The sequence below is a fragment of the Poecile atricapillus genome, chromosome 5 (assembly GCF_030490865.1).
Source record: "Poecile atricapillus isolate bPoeAtr1 chromosome 5, bPoeAtr1.hap1, whole genome shotgun sequence".
In the NCBI taxonomy this organism is placed as follows: Eukaryota; Metazoa; Chordata; class Aves; order Passeriformes; family Paridae; genus Poecile; species Poecile atricapillus.
The window spans coordinates 22,975,863-22,994,675 of NC_081253.1; the positions used below are offsets into that span (position 1 = coordinate 22,975,863).

The 18,813-nt window shown below is 34.4% G+C and overlaps 1 protein-coding gene across 1 annotated transcript in view; it reads right to left on the bottom strand.

Annotated features, from left to right (window-relative positions):
- The window catches only part of TTN (titin), a 240,302-nt gene that overhangs the window by 134,690 nt on the left and 86,799 nt on the right, over positions 1-18,813 (bottom strand). The window contains exons 102-132 of the mRNA XM_058840325.1: positions 18,483-18,692; positions 18,295-18,372; positions 18,154-18,180; positions 17,409-17,456; positions 16,498-16,554; positions 16,286-16,363; positions 15,741-15,992; positions 15,031-15,123; positions 14,421-14,492; positions 13,651-13,719; positions 12,926-13,012; positions 12,625-12,687; positions 12,304-12,369; positions 11,873-11,953; positions 11,242-11,319; positions 10,518-10,595; positions 9,954-10,037; positions 9,554-9,652; positions 8,359-8,436; positions 7,446-7,520; positions 7,214-7,288; positions 6,859-6,942; positions 6,496-6,558; positions 6,136-6,213; positions 5,843-5,920; positions 5,015-5,098; positions 4,552-4,632; positions 2,788-2,871; positions 2,224-2,589; positions 436-513; positions 140-214 (exon numbers count right to left, since the gene is read on the bottom strand). Coding sequence (XP_058696308.1) covers positions 140-214; positions 436-513; positions 2,224-2,589; positions 2,788-2,871; positions 4,552-4,632; positions 5,015-5,098; positions 5,843-5,920; positions 6,136-6,213; positions 6,496-6,558; positions 6,859-6,942; positions 7,214-7,288; positions 7,446-7,520; positions 8,359-8,436; positions 9,554-9,652; positions 9,954-10,037; positions 10,518-10,595; positions 11,242-11,319; positions 11,873-11,953; positions 12,304-12,369; positions 12,625-12,687; positions 12,926-13,012; positions 13,651-13,719; positions 14,421-14,492; positions 15,031-15,123; positions 15,741-15,992; positions 16,286-16,363; positions 16,498-16,554; positions 17,409-17,456; positions 18,154-18,180; positions 18,295-18,372; positions 18,483-18,692 — 2,919 coding nt within the window. The remainder of the gene's footprint in view (positions 1-139; positions 215-435; positions 514-2,223; positions 2,590-2,787; positions 2,872-4,551; positions 4,633-5,014; positions 5,099-5,842; positions 5,921-6,135; positions 6,214-6,495; positions 6,559-6,858; positions 6,943-7,213; positions 7,289-7,445; positions 7,521-8,358; positions 8,437-9,553; positions 9,653-9,953; positions 10,038-10,517; positions 10,596-11,241; positions 11,320-11,872; positions 11,954-12,303; positions 12,370-12,624; positions 12,688-12,925; positions 13,013-13,650; positions 13,720-14,420; positions 14,493-15,030; positions 15,124-15,740; positions 15,993-16,285; positions 16,364-16,497; positions 16,555-17,408; positions 17,457-18,153; positions 18,181-18,294; positions 18,373-18,482; positions 18,693-18,813) is intronic.

Consider the following 18,813-nt stretch of genomic DNA (forward strand, 5'->3'; position numbering starts at 1 on the left):
ACAATTAAACAATTAAACAAAAAGAACCACAATCCTTAAGAGCAACAATTATTTTTCTACCCTAGTTTTTAATACAAGTGAGAAGATAAATAAATGCTAGGAGATCTTTCTGATCACAGATAGTTACAAGTGCATATACCTTTAGCTGGGGGAGCTTCCTTCTTCGGCACTTGGACTTTCTTTTCAGGTACAGGTTTCTTTTGCACCTCGGGCACTTCAAAAACATGATTTTGGTTAAAAAATAAACCACTCAAAAAAATAGTTAAAAAATAAGCTACTCAAAACAGAAATTAAATAAAAAAGACAGCAACACAAATATTTCATATGAAGACGCATCTTCAAAAAGAACAGAAAGAATAAGCAACTAAGGCATTGAAAAATTATGTGAATCACATATTCAGAGTTTGTCTTCTAACATAAAGAGATCATATATACCTTTTGCTGGAGGAGGTTCTTTTTTCTTCAGAGCAGGTATTTTTTCCTCTGGAGCAGGCTTCTTGGGAACCTCAGGCACTTGAAAGATACCATTAATGTTTTAGGTATTTACTTCCATAGCAACAGGAACATAAAGTCCAAACAAACATCACAAATACACACTCATGCAAGCAAACATCACATACTCCAAACAGACAGCTATGGTTTAAAAGGGTTTTATCATTAGGACAAAATAAAATAAAAAAACACATTATATCAGCTGCTATTATGTCCATTTTCTCTGCACAGTCATTTAGGCCATCAATAAAAATGTTTTCATCTTCAAGGGCTCTTTTGCTGATCAGAAGATTAAGTCAGAGTTGTAGTTTTTCGAATGAGCTGTTAGAAACTGTTCCCAGTGCTTGTCAGGCATGTAATAGGTTGCATCTGATCATATTCTTTTATATATATTAAATATTAATTGCTGACTGCATTTTCTTCCTGGAAAATTTCCAAGAGCTTTCTCCATGCAAAAAACCCAAGCACATCTAGTTTATCACCTGACTTACTTCACAGACAGAACTGTCCATTTTAAGTACCGAGAAGTTTATACCACAATTTGTTGGGTAAATGAAATGCTTTTTAAAAAATCCCTTTACTCTTCTGAAATCAACAGACTTGAACTACAGTTAGGCAAAGGTTTCAACTAAAATGTATCTAAACTTTTCTTTGTGCTCCAAACCCCAGAACTGTCCGTATAATTTTCACAATTACAGGAGAATAATTTCTGTAATGGAATTGGCTCTGAGCATACTGAAGAATGATTGGAGCACATATGAATTAAACTTAGCTCTTATGAGAGTTTCAATGGAAATTTCAGCCAACACTAATCTTCCTGTTCAGGATTAACCTGGCTTTTGCAGCGCATCTTTTCTTATGTTTATGACAAAATTTCTAATGCAAACAATATTAGATAAAATTTTGACATTCATTAATTAGTGAAAAGAAATTTTGAACTTCTTTGATGGAAAAAAGACACTATAGAATGATTTGGATCGGGACTGGTAATTATACTCTTAGATTATGATGTAATTTTTGAAAATTGGATATACATTAACTGTATCTTTATACTATGATGCAGAAAGGCTTTATTACCAAGATCTTGGCATGACCTACTTCTAAGCAGTGAATACTATGTTTATCTTGTATTAACAATGTAGAAAATTTATACCCATACCATAAAAGTTAGTCCTAAGGAAAACATCTGAAAGTAAGATTATTTAAATATGGGTATTTTTTCTTAAGTATATTATTCCATTCAAGACAGAAATAAACACCAACCATAGGGATTTCTGAGATTTCTGAAAATAATTCAGTGTAATTTGTGTTCCTAAATAAATTATTTTCAAGTACCCTAGCTATTTTCTAGATAAATATATTTTTTTGTCTATGATTGCAGACTTTACATAAGCATTTTTAAGTATTTCAAGCACAGTCTGATAGAAAAATTGGACCCCAGATGAGGATGAAATTAAGCTCAGTTAAATTTTCCTAGTGGGTTATACAAAGTTCATATGAAAGAGGAATGAACATGTATGACATGGGACATTTCAATTTATGAAGGTAGTAGTGAAGAATATACAGCAAGTAAAGAGTAGATGTGCATGTTTTCTGCGCTATATAATAATCAATAAACAAAAAAATGCACAATGTAAAGCACACTGCAACATTTTAAAACAAAAGCTTGGTATGCTCACAGAATGAAAAGATACTACTTCTTCTCACACAAACCCTAAAGTTAAACTATACCTCTAGCTGGTAGAGGAGCCTTCTCTTCATACTGAGGAACCTGTGGCTCTTCCTCCTCATATTCAGCAACTTCTTCTCCATAATAAGCAGCTTCTTCTTCATAATGGACAACTTCTTCCTCTTCATACTGAGGAACTTCTTCCTCTTCATACTGAGGAACTTCTTCCTCTTCATATTGAGGAACTTCCTCCTCATAGTGGCTAACCTCTTCGTAGTGGTGAACTTCCTCCTTGTAATGGATTACCTCCTTCTCATACCTGGTGGTTTCTTCCTCCTTGTATCTTGGAATCTCTTCTTTCTCTTCATACTGAGGAACTTCAACGTACGCTTTTTCTTTTCGGACAACAGTCTTGCGTACTTCAGGCACTTAAAAAGATACCAATTAAAAGAACCTTAACATTTAGCGCATAGATCTTTCTAATAATAAGGATCACAAGGCATTTTCAACTAATAATTAACCAAAGGAAGAACATTCCATAGAAAAAACTTTGGTACTCCCTGTACACAGAACATACAAAACACAAATAACATTGACACCATATTTCAATACTCTGTCCAGTATACCTTTGGCTGGTGGTCTTGCCATTTTTTTAGGAGGATAAATTGGTACTCTTTCTTCAATGATAGCCCTCTCTGGTACATCAGGCACTTAAAAGATACAGTACAATTACATTTAAGAATTTTTATATGTAAATTGTTTAAAAGCAAAAGTATTCTTGGCAAGAAACAGAAAAAGATATCTTACAAACACATGGTTGACATGTAAAAGACAAACACACTTATTGTCATTGGGCAAGTAGCTAGGGAAGTCATTAGGCTTCTTTTCAATTAAGAAACAATAAACTTTTCAAGATACCAGTAGAAGCAGATGATATGATTCCTGCTTCATCCACTGCTGCCAACAGTGAAGCTAAGTTTGCTGATTTTCATTGCCAAATGATTAAGATGGACATGTTCAGTTTTTAAGACTTATTCAGGAAAGAATGCTGTGTTTAAGCAGCACATTCTCTTTCACAGAAGTGTGTGGGTCTTGTCTTCTGAGGCAGATGTCTTGGAAATTTTTTGACCAATAACTGGAAACTGCACAGAAAATTACCTTGGCAGGTTTGCCAAGTTGGAGAATAACTGTGGCAGTTGCTTTACAGATTTGATATTTTTTCTGACCTTAGGAGGTAGAATCCGTTCTGTCAGTGACAGATTTGAGAATTTCTAGAAGCTTTATTCATGACAAGCTACAGTGAGCATAGACGAGTGGCTGCCACAAGTCTTGATGCTTAGTGTTATTTTTGGGGCAATGTGAAGACTCATTAACTCTCTAAGTATTTTCTGGAATAGTCCTCCTTGATATTTAATTTCAAGTACCAGGTACATCTACATTTGAAATCTTAAACTAAAACTGGTTGGAACTGGTACTTTGGTGGATTTGAGAACAAAAACTGCATTTTGCATGAGCGCCCTTTTCAGAAAGCTCAGGTTACTCCGGGTCCTTTCTTTCCAGCTAAAACACCACTGTTTGGTACCCCATTGGGAACTGTTACATTTAATGTCCTTCTGCTTTGGCCCTTTTCATTACAGACTGGATGGCATATTACACTTGCCTTAGAGAGAACCAAAGATTGTCTTTCATCATACTCTTAGTACTCATAGTATGTTTATCCCCCCATCTTTGGAGACTAAATAGATAATTTAACTTCACACTGATTTGTCTGTATTAATCTTTCATGACACAAATATGATAATGCCATTTATCAACGGTATCAGATCCAAAAGTAGTAATCATGAGGCATCTTGTGGGTCATTTTTCACAAACCAATTGATAGACTGAACAAGTGAAAGAGCAATAAATTTTCCTTAAAGGCTGTGGACTGTTGAGCAGGTAGATCAATTACATTGGATTGTGTTAAGTGTCTTAGCCATGTAGGCAGCAGTAGAGCTAAGGATTTTTTCTTTAGCCTTCAGATTTAAGAGAGGAGTTGCTTTTACAGAACAGGAAAGGACTGCTTGTATTTTCAGAATAGTAAAGAATGTTAATTTAAATGAAAGCAAAGACTGTCTCCTGTTTCCACTCAAAGGTCAGACAGGTGGCAGGATTTAAAAAGGAGGACCCAATGAAATTATTTGGCTTCCACTATGAGAACAGCAGTAAGCCAAGAGGAAAAAATTAAACATTTTGCAATAATGAAATACTGTGCTGCCTTATTCTACAAGCTTCACTTTCATGATAAACTGGCAATAGCAAAGGTCATGAAATTTTGTTTTATTCTCTCTGGTATTTTTACTAGCTGACAAGATGTAACTTCAGATACGGAATCTTTTTAGTCTTCATACCTGTGTATGAAATCTCCTTTTCTGTGTGGAGAGAAACGGATACTTCCTCTGACATAGCCCAATGTTCTTCTTCTGTTGGTACTTCAAAGACAGAGTCTAACATTAATTTTCTTTTTCCTAGAGTACTATCATGTACAATAATAAATATCCCATTTGGAGTTTCTTAGAAAAATAACTATTATTTCCTGACACCACCCATACCCAGAGTAATTGGGAAAAATGTCTCTAGTATTTCTCAAAGACTTTTTAGAAGTTCCTCTGGGACTACAGTGGATCATAGTGATGGACTTGGTAGTATAAGGTTAATGGTTGGACTTAATGACCTTAAGTGTCTTGTCCAACTTAAAAGATTGTGTAATTCTAAATTTGAACCTCAGGAGATGTGCCAGACCAATAGGCCTGAAGCTCTGGTAGTCTTAGATGAGCACAGTCTGTTCATAGATTAATCCATGGGCAGGACTACCTTCTGGTGGTGGAGACACTTTCCTCTTTTGAACAGCAATGGATACTCTTTCTTCTCTGGCAGTTTTCCTCTGTGCTTCTGGCACTTTAAAGATAGTAATTGTAAGAATACTAACTTCTAAAAGAAATCACACACATTCTGAAATTCACATGGAAGAATTATAGACAAACAATTAGGAGCAAATAGCACACTATTTAAAAGAAAAGATAAACACAACAATCACATGAGACATACAAATAATATACAGTAAAATAAACATCTAGTATTAGAGTAATAGATATATAGACAAAAACAAATAAAAATGGAACAGAATATTCACATATCGTAAAGATGGAATGAAGATGAAAATAAGAGGTAAATACTTTGTCTTTAAATTCTTCAGAAACTCAGTTAAACCACAGAACACCACACACACAGGGTACATAACAAAATCAAACACAAGAAAAGCACAGAAACAGAGAACATATGTTTGAAACAAGAAGTTTGAAACACTTCACTGAATGTTGACAATATCATAGACATTGATAATTTTTTTTCAAATTTCGTGGTCAATTTTTTTTTCACTAATTAAATGTTGTCACTCAGCTTTGCAAGCATTTAAGCATCCAGTGATCAATTAAATGAAATAGTAGCTATAAAATTCAAAGAATGAAGGTGTATGACTATTCTCTGTCACACCCAGCAGTATTTTGAAGGGGCAAAGATGAAAGTCCTTTTCATTTATAACCAAATCAGGAAAGACAGATTTGATTAACTAGGCAGACTGTATGATCCACACGGATGTCTGATATTTAAAAACTATCTCTAGTTCCAAAAGAACTTGTATACCTTTAGCTGGTGGAGCTGCCACTTTCTGTGAAATTGGAACAGGTACTTTTTCTTCTGGCACAGGCTTCTTGGGCACTGCTAGCAGTTTTGAAAAAAAAGTTTATTGTAATACATGTTAAATTGATCACAGTATATAAACATAAGCAGACAACAAAACACAAATCAGAGACTTGACATTTCTTCTAGTAAAAGAAAAGAGGACAGCAAACACTGAACAGTAGGTAACTAGACAGAAAAACAAACCACTATTCTGAAACAAGTCTTCTCTTCTGTAGCTCTGAAAATTTCTATACCTTTCTTTGGTGGAGCCACTTCTTTTTTAGCAACTGCAACTTTTTCTTCTGTGATAATTTTCCTGTGCACTTCAGCCACTTAAAAATAAATGTGCAAGAATATTTAATTACAATATTTGTAATGCAAATATATGTTTCTTCTACTTATTTTGATTTTTTAAAAAAAATACTAAGTAAACTTAACAAAAATAAGACACTGCTGAAGAGCATCCTTTACATCCATTGCACCAAAATGATTAGCCAAAAGAAAGGGAAGATCCTTGCAAGGGTTAGAGATACTAACAAACAAAGCTGTATTTAAGTGAAATGCCTAAATATAAACACTGCAAGAAAAAAATTCCATGGTAATAATCTGTTTACCTTTGGTTGTTGGAGGTTCTTCAAATTCTGCCTCAAAAGTGGGCACCAATGCTTCTGCAGGTTCTTAAAAAAGATTGCATAACTTTAGAAAATTTGTTTGATTTCATCAACAGGTATAAGATAGAAGATGAAATAACATATAAATTACATATAATAACATATAAACCTCATCAAGACAGCACAGGTCACAGGTGTCATGTAGACAAACAGACATGGATACATGTTTAATGTTGAAGAAATTTGATACCAGAGATATACGCTGTATCAACAATACAATCCCCAAACAAGGCATATATGTTAAAGATGGAAAAAATGCAAAAAAGCTTTTTTTTTTTTTGCAACAGGAACAAACCACAGATATACCTTTTGCTGGTGGAGCCACCATTTTTTTAGACACAGGAACAGGTACTTTCTCTTTAGGAACTGCTTTCTTATGAACTTCAGGAACTTTAGAAAAATGAGCAAGATGAGAAGGAAGATGAGGAAGAATATTAAAGTGTAATATTTGCAACTGCCTACTACAAAATGCATTTTACTGAGTTAACACAAACAATAATTTTCAAAGTACAAGATGGAATTTGAGACAGCATTCATCACTATGAGAAGACACCACCCATGTCAACATGTACAAGCAAGACAGTAAGACAAACATAATCCCTTTGAAGACACATCAACCAGTTGAGGAATTGGTTAAGGAACTGGTTATAAAGGTTTATACCTTTAACTCCTGGAGCTTCTTTAGGAGCAGCTGGGACTTTTGGCTCAGGGACAGCTCTCCTGTGCTTTTCAGGCACTTTAAAAGATTACAATACATAGTTTTACATAGAGGAGTAGTATCACTATAGCACAAACATATACAAAAATGCCAAAAATGTACATAGACATGAAGTGGCAACATAATGTTAAGAATGATGAAACAACTCATATGCTGTAGTGAAATGAACTTATACCTTTTGTGGGTGGGGCTTCCTCTCTTTTTGGAACAGTTACTGTCTCCTCTATGTAGTAAGACTCTTCTTCAGTCACTTTTAAAAAGAGTGAAATATAAAAATACTTAAGTATTTGACATATATTCCTGTCTTTATGGCCCTGGTAAGCAACAAAATATTTGTAAGACAAAAATAAACAGTGTGCTTTATTAATAGACTCCTCTAGGATGACAAAATCTACATTCAAGCCATCCTGCTTCCTCTGAGGCCAATGGAAACACTCCAAACAACTTAAATGGAACCGAGAGCCTGAGCTCTCATCTTGTATTTGTGTGGGATTTGAAAATGCTCCATTTCCTCTGTCCACTAACTCACTAATGTTGAAATTTTTCCATTTTAAGAAACCTTTCCTGAATACTGAGAAAATTCCTTTACTAAAGATGTCCCTGGAAAAATCTGTGGTGTCACTAGTCATAAAAACTTAGTAACAGTCAGTGTTACTGTCCTTCACAGTCACAAACTCCTTCTACCATTAAACTTACAGGTGGAAACAATATAGTTATTTTACAATGAAATTATCTGAGGAAGCGGAGTGCATTGTGATATTTGGAAGAACATTTACTTTATCCAAGCAACCTGGTGGAAGAGAAATTTCCAACAGAGGAGTTTTGTAAACAGAAAGAAGTCCTGATAGATCTCACTATCAAAGAGATAGCTTCTTATTTGCACTGTATTGAAAAAGGATTAGCTACTCCACTTTTCTAAAGCAAGCAACAGAAGTCATAGACAATAAAATTGTAAGTTACAAAATATATTTATATAGTAGTATTTTTTTCCTTATGAATAAAACAGTTATTAATCCAAACTGTCTATTTGGTATAGACCGAAAATTGCTTTTTTGCTTTTGCCTAGTGTTCCTGAACTGTTGTCGTACCTTCAGAAATCTCTTCTCTGTGAATGGAAATAGAAACTTCCTCTCTTTCTTCTTCAGACCATTCTTCAACTGTTGGTTCTTTAAGGAAAATTATTAGTTTTAATATTTTGTTGGATGGATAGATGGAGAAAGGGGAGGATTAATAGATAGAGAAGGTGAAGACCAATTAGTAGAACTTCTATATTACAATGACAGATATGCATACAATCCAGAAAGTGCTGTGCACATACATATTTATGTTCTAAATTAAGTGGTTTGTCCATGTCTCAGGTTCCCTATTGTGTGTCGTTGTATCTAATACCATTCACTGGTCAACTGTCTGTTCATTAGAATGCCTCAGCTCCCCAAATTTCCCCAACACAACAGCTCAAGTGGGGGAAAAAAGAATCAAACTTGGTCTTTGATCCAACCATATGAAAGTGAGGAAAGGAAAAAATGAGATGGATTGGTCAAGAACTGAAAGGAAATCCTGGCATGTACTCATCTACAGAGGTGACTGTATCAGGGAAGACCTCAACTAGTTCTGGAGACAAACAGAAATTAACACTGCATGTATCCATATGGGTGTGTATTTGCAAGTTCATATTTTAGATAGACGTGTTCCAAATTTTCTTCTAAATATTTATTTATGGTTTTTAAAGGAAAGTGAAAATTGTCTTGACTGGATAGTTATTAATGGGATATAAAAACAGACAAAATGCTGATTTCAGTTATCTTGAAGCAGGTATTTTGTGGAATTATACTAACCTAAAACAACTGATCTCAATCTTCCCTGAACATGAGAATTTGAACTGAAAGCTGGTGAGAAGCTAACACTGTAGAGGGAAGCAATATTTTATTTTCAGGGCTACAGAGAGCTTTGTAGTGAGTATGACAAATGGATGGTTACAGCCCTAATTTATGGAGTCTATAATAAACAATACATCCGTATTTGCTACTGCAAATTTCTGAGGCCCTGATCTGAAGATCATTGTATTCAGGAGTAGTTTCCATTCCTGTCAATGTGGTGGGATCCTGACGTTCAAGACTGATATTGTAAATGGCACTTTAGGAGGCTTTTAACTGCCTGCAGTTCAACACAAAACTCATATGAGATAATTATCAAAAAAATTTTGGTGTATTTTGATCTTGATATTAGAACAACAGACTTGCAGACATAGCACAAGTTTCTCACTATTGTCTGTTTATAGTGTACCTTCAGGTGATGGGATTTCCTCTGGAATGGCAACAGATATTCTTTCTTCTGTAATAAGTACTCTTTCTTCAAAAGTGGCTTTCTTCTGCACTTCAGGCACTTTGAAAGATAATGATATTAAATGTATGCTTTTCCAATTCCATTGTGAAAACAGTTTCAAAATGCTAAATTAGGTTTCCAAAGAAGGGTACTGAGCACATAACATTTAACAGAGATTCAATATTTAGAAAGAATACTGTATAAGTATTGCATAAGAGATACAACATACTGTAATGATTCATTGTCTAAATCAGAACAGCAGAACTCACAGGGGAACACAAATCAACAACAAATAACAGCACAGAACATTTAGACAGAAGCTGGGCAACAGCATATTCTTGTATTCTACTGGAATGCATACCTTTAGCTGGAGGAGCCTCAATTTTTTTAGCAACAGCAGGAGACACTTTTTCTTTAGGGACAGGTTTCTTAGGAACTGCAGGCACTTAAAAAAAGTATTTGTTTTAGAACATTTGAAGTAAAAACTGGCACGTGCATCATGTAAGAGAATTGTGTTGTTGAGAAAGATTACACATGGACATGTTTTGCTTACCAAACATGACAGTTGACCAAACTGAGATAAATGCAATGTTCTAAAGATTACAATAATTATATTTAAGTGAGCTATATTGTACCTTTTGCAGGGGGAGTTTCTACTTTAGGAACATATGGCATTTTTTCTTCTGGAGCTGTTTTTTTTAGGTATTTCTGGCACTTCAAAGATATTAGTTATAATATAATTACCTTAAATTAACAAGTTTTTAAAGAATAAATACACACCTATACACAAAACTGACACAAAAGATACATGTTAACATAGATGAAGTACCAGTAAAACCAGATTAACTTAGCAATCAAACCCAAAATTTGATATAAACAAGATGCTAAAGATAATAAGAAAAGAACATTATTTTTTTAAGTGTACCTTTAGGTGTTGGAGCTTCCTCTCTTTTTGGAACAGCAACCTTTTTCTCTGGGGGAGCTTTCTTAGGAACCTCTGGCACTTAAAAACCATAAAATATAAGATAACTGAATTCTGAATTTCAAAGATTTATTGGAGTATTATAGATTTCATTAATCCATTTTTAAGAATGTCAAGACACACCACATAACACATTCACACAGTTAACATAGAAAGATATATGACAAGAGCAACATATGTTTGATAAAAACCAAAATCAAACCAGTTACTGGAAGACTATCAAATGATTTAAGACTGATTTCTTAACTGAAGAATGGGCTCAAATATATTACCAGGTTTTTAAAAATCTCGTGGATGTACAGAGAATTATACATAAAATATATATTCTAACACAAACATGCTTACGTACAGACTAACAGGAAAATAGAACTCAACAAGTAGTATACACTCCATGAATAATTGTCTCTGGCATGCAGTTCTCTTCGGGAAAAGGAACATATACTTTTTCTTCAGGCACAGGTTTTCTAGGCCCTTCAAAAGCTCTAAAGGTACTAAAATTCATCTAAGTAATCATTCTAAGACTTTTGAATGCCTTAGATGAGAACAAACATTCAGACGTAACACACAAAGATTACATTTATCATATGTGTTGAGAACATAAGAGAAGTTAGGAAAAGAGGACAATTGCACAGAACTGGTTAAAGCCCACATTCAAAAGATGTTGTACCTTTTGCTGGGGGAGCCACTTCCTTCTTAGCAACAGCAACTTTCTTTTCTGGAACAGGTTTCTTTGGGACTTCAGGCACTTTGAAAAACATTGATAAAGTAAGAGACCTTTAGTTTTTGGAACACTAATCCAGATTTGAGTAATGCAAGATTGTTTTATACCATGAACATGGTGCTTGGACGAGGAGCTGAGCACTGCAACCAACACAATACAATGTACAGCCTTTTGGACAAATGTGGACAGTACAGGAAAGACATTATAATACAGTATAAAACTCCTATGTTAAAATCACTGCATTAGCACCTTTCATTTTACTCTCTTGAAGTAAAAATATTCTACACTTGCCTGCAAAAGCCACACAACTGAAATAGAAATAGTAAGCACAAGGTAGTTATAAAGAAGGGCCCAAGCTGAGACAAATTCAAGCTGCAATCTAAGTTATAGCAGAATTGAAATACTGAAACTGTGCAACAGAGACAATGCAAAATCAAATAATGCATACAGAGATAGAGCAAAGACACATAGAGTAAATTCCTAAATATAGTAAAGAAAACGTGAAAAATAATAGAAAGAAAGAAAATTTGTTTGGGCTTTGCTTCTTTCTTTTTTTTTACTAGAGCAGTAGAAATACCTTTAGCTGGCGGAGCTTCTGTTTTGGGGACAGGAACAGGCTTTCTTTCTTCTGGAACACGCCTCTTTGGTATCTCAGGCACTTTAAAAGACAGGTGGTGATCATTTAGGAGACAGTTAAAATAACTGGTAAACCACAGTAGGCTACTCTTAACATGGTGTATAAGCAAACACTAAATGTCAAAAACTATTCTGTTTTATCAAACAGATACAACAAACTCATCTCACAAAAAGCTATTAAAGGAATTATGTAAAGTAGTCATGAAGAAGAATAAGATAAAAATGCAGAAAGGCTTGAAGCTTTGAGAGCAGAGCGATAGAGAAATTGAAAGATCTCAATTCTGATATGGTATCCTTTGGTAAACTGTTACATACAGATAACATAAAAGTTCAGAAAAATGGGGCAGATGTTGATGCAAAGACTTTATTCACCTTCAATGTGAGAGATCTCCAGTTCTGTAGAAACTACTTCTTCTTCTTCCTCAACCTCTCTACGTGCTACAATAGGAATTTTAAAGATATTAAACATTGAGACAGGAAATACCAATGTCCATAGTAAATCTGAAAAACTTTAAGAAGATATTATGTGTGTAGAGTACACAATCATCACTGATACCCATATGTTAATATGTAAAAACAATTAATCCAGAAAATGAAAAGCATATGCAAATCTCACAATGAATTTTGACTCAAATTAAAACAAACAAACAAACAAACAAACACTTATTAGACTCCCATCCTTATTCAAACTACCTTCAAGTGGGTAAACAGCTTCAAAGAATCTTTCTTCAACTGTTTTCTCATGCTCTGTTGGCTCTTCAAAGGAAAGTATTTAAACAATATTAAGATAAAATAGTTGAAATATTTCCATCAAGCTAAGTAAAACTATAGCTACATAACACAATGGACAAAAAAAGCAAGGCATACTGAAAGACAAATGAACAATATGTCTAAATATGTAATTTGCCATACATAAAAATAGATCAAAAGAAAGTATAGTAGGATTGATAGATTGTTTTGATTTGGCTACACAGACTTTTGGTTTTGTACATACCTGTAACATCATATGAATACTCTTCTTCTCTGTGGACAGAAACTGACATCTTTTCTTCTGAAACAGTCCATGTTTCTACTGTTGGTACTTTAAAGATAGGATTTTATTTTAGTATTTAATATTCTAGATCCACATTAGTGGTAGTCAGCATGTGAGTTTTTATCAAATCTTTATCTGTATTGCACATTAAAGTCTTAGACATATTTAGACAGTCAGTATTCATATTCTAAAATACTGAACAAACAACAAGAACACAAGTATCAGATTTAGTATTTGTTAAAGACTGAAGACTAAAGACACAGACACCTTTAACCCAAATATTTGAAACCAAATGCATGCACAGGCTTTTGGAAATAGTACATCAGAAGAATTATAAAGGTGGTTCTTCAAAGACATTTTTGGGCATGGGGACACAATTATGCTTATTATGTAAGGATAGGCCAGCAAGCAGAACAGATGAAGAAAAAGCTAAGTCACACTGCAATGTGACTCTAGGCTTTTTAAACAAGAACCAAAAGGCTATCCATAAATATGTTAAAAACAAACTTTATAAAAAACAAAAGCATGGTACACATACTAATTAAACACTGAGAGCAATCACAGCATAACTACTACTATGGATCCAGATACAAACACACAGGCCCACATATTCCAAAGAAGCACAGAAACACACACTGGGTGCTGAAAAAAAGTGTAAACTGCAATTCAAAGATGCTGGTCTGTACCTTCCTTTTTCATAACTTTTTCCTCAACGACCATTGGTGTAGGTTTTGGTGGCAGAACTTTCTTGGTAACTGTTGGCATTATAATTTTGTTACATAGTCATTTAGCAAAGAGATCAAAATAAGTCTACAGCTATTTGTAAATGATGTTGAAAACACAGCAAACAAGATAAACAATCTAACACAGCAGCTAAGTCAGGCTTCTTGGAATCACACAAAGCAACGTAAGGAATGTGTTTGTTTCTTTTTATTACTACGTTCTAAAGGCACTCAGGGCATTTAGAACACAGGTCACTTCCTGATACTTATTGAACTTCAGCTGACAGAATCCTGCTGCAGAATGGGAAATGCTGCACAAAAGGAAGTAGCTACTAAGAGAATAAGGGTGCATCTTTATTTTATAACCAAAGAATTAACCATGGTATCTTGGCAGATGGGTCAAAATGGATGGGAATTTCACATCTTCAGCTTAGAGTGAAGCACAGTATTTCACCCAGGGCAATTTTATACACACTTCCTTTCTTAAAGCATTGGTAGTTAATATTTGGATTTAGTATTTTCCCCTAAAAAAAGCTTTGAATCTTCTTTTTAAAGAATTCGGCAGAAGCTTTTGTTAGATGTTTCAAAGACTGAAAAATTGATCAGGCCATGTTAAGTAAAGACAAAGCATATGCAGATCAGCAGATCTGATATAAGCATTAGCAGATCAGCTAAGTAACAGAAGCCACAGCTTTGATGGAAAGATGACATTAAGATAACCAAACAGTATTTACCCTCAGCCTTTTTGACTTCTGCAACCCTCTGAGTGGTTACCTCCACTTTTTCATCAACAGGTTTCTTGACAACTGGAAGTAATTCAGATAGATTTGTTGTTTAAGTAATCTTGCAAATTATTTTTTGTATACAAACCAGATAGAACTGGCCATTTTTTTGTTTAGGATGTTACAAACCTTGTGCATCCTGAACTCTGTTGAGTGCATTGTTTACTGATGGTGAATGGTGGTGGCAATGTGGCCCACCCTGCCCTGAGAGATATGCAGTGATCTAAGTGGAAAACACTTCCCAGATGGGCAGCATTTAATTTCTTAAAGGTTAAACCCATGCCCAAGGCGAATATGCAGGGAGAAGGAAGGATAACTAAGTTCAGTTTGATTTTAGCATCAATTCTTGTTTTGATTCAACCACCTTTGAGCAGAGGGCTCAGAAATATGAGGTGGGAGAAGAGAAAGGGTTGCCACGACCCTTGCTCATCTCACTGTCCAACATAAAGAGAATTTTCTTCTTTCCAAGGAAATGTGAATAACCAGCATCATTCAGCATTGAAGGAGACACATGAGAGATGTTAATCTGCACGTTCCTGTTTGTTTTGTGGGAAAGTCATACCTTTTTGAACAGTTACTTCCTTCTTTTCCTTCTTTTCAGCTATAATGGCTGGTGGTTTTCGCTCAGGCACGGGTTTCTTAGGAACTTCAGTCACTTAAAAAAAAATAACATCACAATGATAAAAAATATGGTGTCTAAAGGCTCTGTAGACAGAAAGGTATTAGTTATGCCATTACAATTTTATGAATTTTAAAAACACACGGAGTTTTGGAGATGCAATTGTTGAAGTAAATGTTTTGTTTATTTCCAAATTTCATGTTTTCTTGTCAGAGCCAAATTTGGTTCCTAAAGGCATATAAGTTACTAATCCTCAAGACAGTTAAAGCATGTGAGAAACTGCAAAATATGACCATTAACATCAATCAATAAATGTGTGAAACATTTAAGGAAATCAAGTTTATCTAGAGCACATGAAAATGATAGAAGGAATATCCAAAATCTAAAAATGACACGTATCCTTCCTACTAACTACTAACTCATATTAGGTTTTAAAGACCTGCAAAGTTCATTGGCAATGAATTTCTAGTGTATCCATTCCTATCTGCATCCATACCGTGTGATATCTTGTGTTATCATCGTGTCACTTAAAATTTGTCAGCATATTATGGTTCCAGATATTTTCACAACAACAAAAAAGTTGCCTACTTCAAAATGTTGGGGCCTTAATAATAAATATGACAAGAAATAAAATGACATAATAATTCAAATACCTTCCTCATGAATTATTCTTTTTTCTTCATAAGTCACTTCTCTTTTCTCATAAGCTTCTTCCCATTCCTCTTCCCCTTCATCATAGCCCTCTTCCTTGACATAATAGTCATGGTCCTCACCATAATCTTCTTCCCATTCTTCATAAATTTCTTTGGGCATTTCATGTATTTTCTTTTCTTCATGTATTTCTTCTCTCCTTGCCATGGATGTTATTTTGACCTCTTTGGGCTTCTCTGGTACCACCTCAGGAACTTAAAATATATAAATAAATAAATAAATCGATTAATCATCTCATACTTTGGAATTTTCAAGGCATAATAGATGTTCATATTTAGTGAAATTATTTCACCTCACAGATGGTTTAAAGAAGGGGCTATTTTTTTAAGCAGTCACAATCAGCTTGGCTTATAAATGTGTGTTTTTAACATAAAGCAGAAATCAAAAAATTGTGATAGATTCAAGCTATTTCAAAACTAAACACCTTGTTTCCACAAGGTAATTTTACTCTTTTAAAAAAAGTTTTCAAACAAAGGAAAAAAGTTACCTTTAGGTGGTGGGACTTCTTCAGGGGCTTTTTTAACCACCTTTTGGGGTACCTTCTTTAATGGAACCTTTTTCTCTGCTTAAAAAGAATATATTTAAAAATTTAAATTAAAAAACTCAAGAACCCCTAAAAAGCCAAACAAACAAAAATCCAGAAACCAACTGTCATAATGAAGCATGAACATAGTATTCAAATACTGTAAGAAATTTTACCTGGCTTTTTCTCCTCTGGAGGTGGAACAAGAGGCAGAAGAATGGGAATAGGGGCAGCTTGTAGGAAAAATGAAATATTTAGAACAAAATTTAAGTTTGGTATTTCCTTATAAATGAAGAAAAATCCTGGTTTGGGAAAATAAATTATAAGATTTTATTGCAGCTGCAGAATAAAAGCAAACATGGTGCTTATTCTGAGAGTTGGCAGCAGCTGAATAAATATAATTTGAGTGGGAACCCCCAGTCTACTTTTAGACTCACTGAACCCTCAATGTTAATAGCCTTATTTTCATTGCTGCCATCACTCTCCTGTCTTTGCTGATGGTAATTCATCTAAATATCAAATCTTTCCCTTCCTGCTGCCACTGCAAGCATTAACCAAATTATCCTAGAAATAAACACAAGAAGTTTAAGCTGCTGATGATTTAGTAAGCTACTGGGTGTAAAAGAAGTATAAATACTGTTTCTAGTCAGTAGTCCAAAACCAGAGCCTGGGGAGAGACCGTTTGCCATAAACATGAAATCCAATGTATGGCTTTAGAAGAATATTTTTTTAAGGCAGTAATTCAGACAACTTGCTTAAAAGATATTTTTTGTGTCAAAAAGAAGAGTTGAAAATTTAAAAAAAAAATATCAGAGAGGAAGATGGAGATAAAAGGAAGATCAAATGAACAACAGACTGATAAGAAAGCATGATGGAAAGGACTCTTTTTTTAAGAGACTTAAATTAACTCCTACCACAACCTGTGTAGAGCTTTCACCTTCCACACAGCAAAGAAGCCTATCCAAGTCAAGTCTTGCTCACACGGACAATTTACTAGATCTTATCACTTAGCTAAGATTTTTCTCTGAGGTTCCCAGTGGCCTCTGGTTCAGTGCAGATATAGAACAAGCCTGGTTTGTTACCCTACCTTCAGCTGGTTTTTGAGGTGGAACTGCAACCTTGGCATCAGGAACATCTAGAAAATCAAAATGTTTAATTGTCTTAATAAATAGTACCAATAAAAAGATTCAATGTGCTCCTCTCAAGAATAGTAGTTGATGGTGCTTTAATCTTTCTTTTTGTAACATAAAAGCTTTGTAGCTTGCTCATCAAGTATAAGCTAGCCAACCAATAGATAACTGATTGTATTAACCTTTCACTTCAGCCAGTCTATACAATGTTATGTCTTATTTCCAAATAACTCTTGCAACATTTGGAGTAGGCTCTTAAGAATATTTGAAAAAGAAGGTCACTACATCTATCACATGCTATCATAAAGAAGCGATATTTTACTCACTTTGCCTCCTTGGTTATTTTTTTCAGTTGTACAGAAAAGAACCTACCTATTAATTGGTACATTTTCATTGTTTTATCCCTTAGCAATTCGAACAAAATTAAACTTGTATATTTTAGAGAATGGGGCATTCTATATTGTACAAAATAGGGTCCCTATTAATGTCACTGATAATGGATTTATCTCAGTATTCATTGTGACTACTTATGGGAATAATAGTTTCACATGTCTGTGGATGAGGAATACTTTTTCAGGATGTAGGTTATACTTACTCTAACCAGGAAAAAAGATTTGAAAATAATAAAAAAGCAGAGCAATGCTTTAATTTTATGACACAGTATAGAAAAGATCTTGTGCCAGTCTTCCTTGAGGACTTTACCTGGTGGCTTCAACTCCAGTTTTATTTCTGCAAAGGAATATTAGATTTCTTTTAGGACTATTGATTTTTCCAGAATCATATTTCAAACAAACAAATTTGCACATGCACATGATCACAAATTTGTTTAGAAAATTTGCTAACCTTTGGTTACAAGATAGAGCTCTGCAGTGCTTCTTGCTTCTCCTCTTGGCTCAAGACGAGCAATTACAGAGTACACACCTGCAGCAGACAAGAATTTTCATATTTATATGCTTTTATCATTTAAAACCAGACAAAAACCCCCAAAAGATAAAAAATGGCAGCAGCACAAACGTTTCATGCATTTTTACCTTCATCTTCTGCATTGACATTGTGAATAGTCATATAATGGCAACGACCTTCACTTCTGAAGCTGTACTTGGGACTCTCTCTCAGTTCAGTGGGGCCTTTGTACCACGTCACAACTGCATCATCAAAAGACACCTCGCACTCAAAGGTGGCAGACTGGTGTTCACTCACAACGATGTTCTGTATGCTCTTGGTGAACTGAATTGGTTCCGCTGTTTTTAGAAAGAAAAAAATACATCAGTTTTTATGCACCACCATGGCATTTACTGTATCTGAATCCTTCACATTGTTGTCATCAAAATAGCTAAATTTTAATCAGATAATAGCAATAGA